Source organism: Nannobrachium achirus (genome assembly GCF_963921795.1).
Source record: "Nannobrachium achirus genome assembly, chromosome: 18".
NCBI classification, from domain to species: Eukaryota; Metazoa; Chordata; class Actinopteri; order Myctophiformes; family Myctophidae; genus Nannobrachium; species Nannobrachium achirus.
Genome location: NC_137825.1, coordinates 8420622 through 8426725, shown reverse-complemented (window position 1 = coordinate 8426725; position 6104 = coordinate 8420622). Strand labels below are relative to the sequence as shown.

Sequence of the window (6104 nt, the reverse complement as noted above, 5' to 3'; positions counted from 1 at the left end):
AAGCAAAATTTGAGTTACAAACGTTCGCTTTAAAAAAATACATAAACATTTTCACAACCTTTTCAAAAATAGCAGATCTACAAGCTCGCAGCGCGGCACTCGGTGCCGCGCTGTGAGCTTGTAGATCTGCTATTTTTCAATAGTTAAATCATTCAATAATTCTAGGGAGGCCTAAATGGGTTAAACATCGGTATTGTCCAAGAATTTCCATATCGGTGCATCGGTCACACAGAGCTGGCCCGCAGGAAATCTGTTCTCTTGTTCTCTCCGCTTCTACCCGGCCAGAGCTGGCGAAAAGAGAAGGCGTAGAGAAACGGGTCTATGACCAACCTGAGCAAGGGGAAAAGGTAGACCATCTTGGCCTCGAACGAGTCCGTGAGGCGCTCCAGCCTGTCCGCCACGTCGGGGCGCGAGGGGCGCAGCGCGGCCCCCGCTATGGCCACGGTGCCCACCACGTGGATGGGCACCCAGAGGACCACGAAGGTGACGATGATCCGGGAGATGAGCTGGCTGGTCCTTCGGCAGCCGGACAGCGCCACCTCCTTCACCCGGCGGTATAGGCAGACGTAGAAGGACGTCATGACGGAGAAGGGCACCACGAAGCCGAACAGCAGGTCCAGCACGGCCGCCGCCAGCGTCTGCCCCACCTAGTGGTGATTTGTGACAGAACATTTTCATGTGGTTAGTATAGTAAGTATAGTAAGTATGATCGAAGTAAAAACGAAGTAAACTAATGCTAGTTAGCATTAGTTTTTTGTCTTTAGGTTTTTAGAACTTTGATTATACTGTGTTTTTTCTAGATAGATATCCATTTGCATTTGTTATATTGTTGATGATGTTCTGACATATTATCTTGTTTATTATTGTGATGTTATCTGCTTATTGTAAGTCGCTTTGGATTAAAAGCGTCTGCTAAATGCCTAAACTGTAAACTGTAAACTGCAATACATTGAAGTGCCCCTTTTGATGCCCTGAAACATGATGGTCGTATCATACGACTGTCATGTTTCAGGGCTACCACTTACTAATCTATAGTGGACTCACAGAACACCACTATCAAACATATCATTTTCCAAATGTCTGTCTGTCTGAGTGTCTGTCTGTCTGTCACAGCGTTTCTCCTCAGTGGCTGGAGCAATTGATCTGAAATCGCATCACCATTAGCATATGAACACACCTGACATAACTGTGAAGCCTGTTTGTCACTTTCACAAATCGTATGCTGTATATTAGCATTTTTATGGTGTATCTATATCTATTCTGCATCTAGCATGAGGCTTATCTATTCTGCATCTAGCATGGGGCAACATGTTTAACCAGCTGATTAACCAGTTTAATAAGCCCTTAAGGTACTGTATATTTGAAATTTGTACAACACTTCCACACCATATCAACATTGAGACATATGAGGCAGGCTTTTGGTACAAATACCTGCCGCACGTGTCTCAATGTTGATCTACAAGATCGGCAGGCATAGATCAGCTATTTTCAGAGTGACACCTGAACACAACCAATATGAAATGACACCGATGGTGGTGGATGTCTTTAAGTTGTCTGAAAAAAAGGCAGTCGACATTTTTCCGTCTAGGCTTAATTTAAGGGGGAACATGGGGGAACATGTTCCCTCACCTCTTTGATCGGATCCGGCACCTGTTTGATTGGATCCGGGACCTTCCCTGTCAATCAAAATAGTGCTGTTTGCTCATTTATGTTTTTATCTTTCAAAATAGAGACCTTTTTGGCTGCAACATTTTTCTTTACTTTATATTTTCACGTTTTTGTTCAATTTCTTGTAATCTTTCTGATGTGGTGCTTCATAGGTGACAGTGACACACAATAGACAAACTATATAGGCTACACACATACATGGTGTCATAGAATTTTGTTAACAATTTGCCAGTTATTGCGACCGTCAGGTCGCATTTACCATCAAAACCTCGACCAGCTGTCTGTCAGTCTGTCAGTCTGTCAGTCTGTCACACGTCACACTTTTCCCCTGCTCATATCTCCGCAACCGTTGCCCCGATCCATGCCAAATTTTGCACACACCGTCCTTGCCTACCAAACCACAACCACAACCCATCAATTCTCACATGACCCTCTTCTAGCGCCACCATGAGGCCGGTTCTTGCAAAACACATTTATGGACACAGCTCCTACAATTTTTGGCCCAAAATCACGCAAATCGGTACACAGAATGTCTACACTCATGTCATCAACATGGATCTGTCCCATTTAGCGCCATCTTCAGGCCGATTTTTTAAACACATTTTTGGAAACGGCTCCTACAGATTTTGCCCTAAAATCACGCAAATCACTACACAGTATGTCTACACTCATGTCATCAACATGGATCTGTCCCATATAGCGCCGTATGTTGTGTTGTTGAAAACAAGTGCTTCCAAACTCTGACACTTAAAAAAAAAAATAATAATCACCTGCACAGAATGTCTTGACATAAAGTAGCTCATAACATGTCTATGGTTGATTTTTATGAAACAAAAACTTTGCAGATAGAAAGAGAATAATCCAAGCTTTCAGTACAGCTGCAATGTTGGTGAGTTTAACTTTGTTTAATACAATCAGATAGGACTTTTCTGTTTGGATGTATGGGTTGTCAATGGCATGAATTAATTTTTTTGCCACTCAGTAGGCGTGTTCCTACATAACTTCCAGTAACAGTGATGTCACACGCATACCCTCTATTCATTGACAATTTAAGCACTGCCTCCTACCATCTGCGGCGACCGGCTGCAGTCGAAGCGTCCGTCCTTGGCGCGGCCGAAGGAGGCCACGGAGGGCCAGGTCATGAGGCAGGAGGCTGCCCAGAGCGCCACCAGCAGCGCCCGCTCCCCCCCGCCGCCCATCGCCCGCGCCCAGCGCCGGCGGTGGAGCACCCGCATGAAGCGCTGCACGCTCATCAGCGTGATGGTGTAGAGGTTGGCGTAGTGGCTGCAGAAGGTCACGAAGGTCACCGCCTTGCAGAGGCCGTAGCCCAGCTCCCAGCGCCGCACCGAGTCGCCGATCCACGGGGGCAGCGCGGTCAGGCACAGCAGGTCACAGCACACCTAGAGGCAGGGGGGATTAAAGAAATAAGAATCTGGGAATAGATTCCTTACCAAAGACCTTCTTCAACGAATGTGTTTGTATAGGTGTCTAGTAACACATCTCACAAAGATTGAAATTCAGTTTCCCCTAGGGGAAATCTGTGACTTTTGGCCCAAGGAGTGTTTCCCGTGCAAAATAAATGTTTACAATGGATTCAGCATCATGAAAAGCCCCTAGTTCGATCCCTAACTTGCTAGGCTACTTAAAGCAGTTGGTATACACAACTGATTCCCCTAGAGGGAAATGTAATTCCAATCTTTGTGAGATAGGGTTACTTTTTACAAACACATTGGTGAAGGAAGGTTTTGGTAAGGCTGGTTCTCAAAATTAATTTTAGGGATTCTCTATAGGTTCCTTTATGGGGGTCTAAATTGACCCTTACAAGCCTGTAACTCTGACAGCATACAAATGGGACCAAATGGACCCTTCAGGGTCCATTTGTATGCTGTCAGAGTTAAAGGACAACTTTGTTTTTTTACAACAAGGGTTCATATTTTAGATTGTAATTAGAGAAAAGAAAAAGTGAGTGTTAAAATGTTTTCATTTGCTTTGTTCTATTGTTTTATCGAGTTTACCGTGCTAAAATGTGGGGCATGCGTACGCATGGGGGCATGCGCACAAGTGGCTAAATATGTCTTTTTAGACACAATAAGCCAGCAGTTTCTTTATTGCTATTTACAGTAACACTTCTAGTCCCCATAAGTCACATCCAACCACGAAAGGTTGCGTTGTATCTTGGGAATGGGCTTATTCTGTGTAAAATGACATATTTAGCCACTTGTACGCATGCCCCCAGCCACTGAAATAAGAATCTCTAAAACAATAGAAAGAAGTAAATGAAATAAGTTTAACACTCACTTTTTTCTTTTCTCTAATTACAATCTAAAATATGAACCCTTGTTGTAAAAAAACCAAAGTAAGGTTTGAGAAACACTGTTGGTAAGGCATTCAAGGATTTCCCATTTCCTTCTGTCTTTCTTTCTTTCAGTGTTCCCACACATTTTTACCAATTCATTTCCAAAACTTTTCCAGAATATTTAACCCAATTTCCAGGACTATATAACAATAATTCAGCTCAATAACAGGTCGCTTACTCCTATGCGCAATGCCCAAAGACAGGTATGCCAGTGGTTCTCAACCTTTTCAGGCCGTGACCCCCGAAATAATCATATTTTAACTGGGGACCCGGCACCCTGACGAGCACTAAGAGTTGAGGAATTTTGTATAACATGGTTCTATTGTGAAAATAGCCGATCTACATGCTCACAACGCCTCGCAACGCGAGGCGTTGTGAGCATGTAGATCGGCTATTTTCACAATTTCTACCTCTATCCACGAGTTTCCAACGCCCCATAGTGCATTGCGCAGACGTCTGTACCGAGCTTCCGGCGCCGATTTACAAGCTCACAACGAGTTGCATCTGCGACGCGACGTGAGCTTGTATGTCTGCTGTTAAACCCGGAAGTTTGGTCCCGATAGTCTCCAGTAAACCCCAGCGGAAACTGGATATATTTGACAATTTGGCCCATGTTTAATTTGTCATTTCAGAGGAATACACAGTCAATAACCAAAGACAATGCATAGCTATCTTTTCCAGGACCTTCCAGGACCCTTGATAAATTCCAAAACTTTTCCAGTACTGGAAAAAATATTTTTCTAATTTCAAAATATTTCCAGGAATGTCATGACCGTGGGATCCCTGTTCTTTTCTCCTGACAAGTGACAACATTCTCAGACTGACCAGGTTGAGCATCAGCAGGTGGGTGAAGTTGCTGGGCTCCAGGCGGCGCACGAGGAGCACCAGGACGGCCAGGTTCCCCGCGGTGCCCAGGACGAACAGCAGGCCCAGGAGGGAGGCTGCCGTCAGGTTGGCAGCGCTGGGGGTGAAGCCCTCCTCCGCTGGGGTGAAGCCCTCCTCCACTGGGGTGAACCATTCCTCCGCTGAGGGCGACGAGGTGGTCCGCAGCCAGGAGGAAGGAGTTGAAGTGAGGAGAAGATGACGGGAGTCGTTGTTGTAGATGAAAAGCCCTTCCATTCTCTGTTCTGGGACAAAGAGACTAATGTTGACGCTGGCTGCAGTAGCAGCAGCAGCAGCAGCAGAGAGGGGCGAGGACTGGGGAGTGATTTGGTGGCTTGCCTTGAGTGGAATGTGGTTTATATAGCACGGCTGCCATGGAGAAACCTCGCATCTCCAGAGTTGTTTTTTTTATTTAAATCAAGGCTCTTCAACGTTTTCAGGCCAAGGACCCATTAGTTGAGAGAGAGATGAAGCAGGGACCCCCACACAACCTATATAAGAAAAAGAAGATGCGCATCAGCAATGGTTTTCTCAGTGGAGTGCTAGACCTAAAGTCAGATTTACATAAAAAGTAGGAATTGAATTCCAAAAACGTAGCACATCCCAAAAATGTAATCAGGAGGACAAAGTACTCACCCCCACAACCTGTTCATAGATTCCATATAGTTTCATCGTTTGACAGCACAATCATCAGTGTATGTTGGATTCATGTCAATTTGTTGTTTTCGGATATTTAACCACTTGAACTGTCAATACTTAATAAACTTGACCTTTCACTGTACTTAGTCTGCTCTTTTTCCCCACTGCACCAAACCTCTAATAGCTGAAAATAGCCAAACTTGTGGTTTTTAGATCTGCTATTTTTGGCTAAAGTTCTCAGAATATGGACGCCAGGGTTCAAGTGGTTAATATAAAAAAGTCACAAAGATTTGGAGGACCCCCTGTAGTAACTCTGAGGACCCCCTGTTGAAGACCCCTGGTTTAATTGAATGCCTTACTTTGTCGTACAGTGTCGCAACAGCCCATAGGCCTACTTACCTTCCCTTTTCCACTGTAAATATATTTTATTTATTTTCTTCTTTCTTTTATTTTGTCTTCTTTATGACCTTTTTTCTATTGCTATTGATGACATCCTCTGCATACTGTGTTCTATCCGTCTGTCATTCAATGTTATGATGCGTCATTCTGTATCCTGAGT

At 44.4% G+C, this 6104-nt stretch overlaps 1 protein-coding gene across 1 annotated transcript; it reads right to left on the bottom strand.

Moving 5' to 3' along the window:
* Nucleotides 1–224: 224 nt before the first annotated feature.
* Nucleotides 225–5143, bottom strand: LOC308302845 (neuropeptides B/W receptor type 1-like; the record flags this gene model as incomplete). Its single annotated transcript, XM_080747163.1, has 3 exons — nucleotides 225–647; nucleotides 2736–3068; nucleotides 4850–5143. The coding sequence occupies 3 exons, from the start codon at nucleotides 5141–5143 to the stop codon at nucleotides 225–227; spliced, it is 1050 nt and encodes a 349-aa protein (XP_080603289.1).
* Nucleotides 5144–6104: the final 961 nt, after the last annotated feature.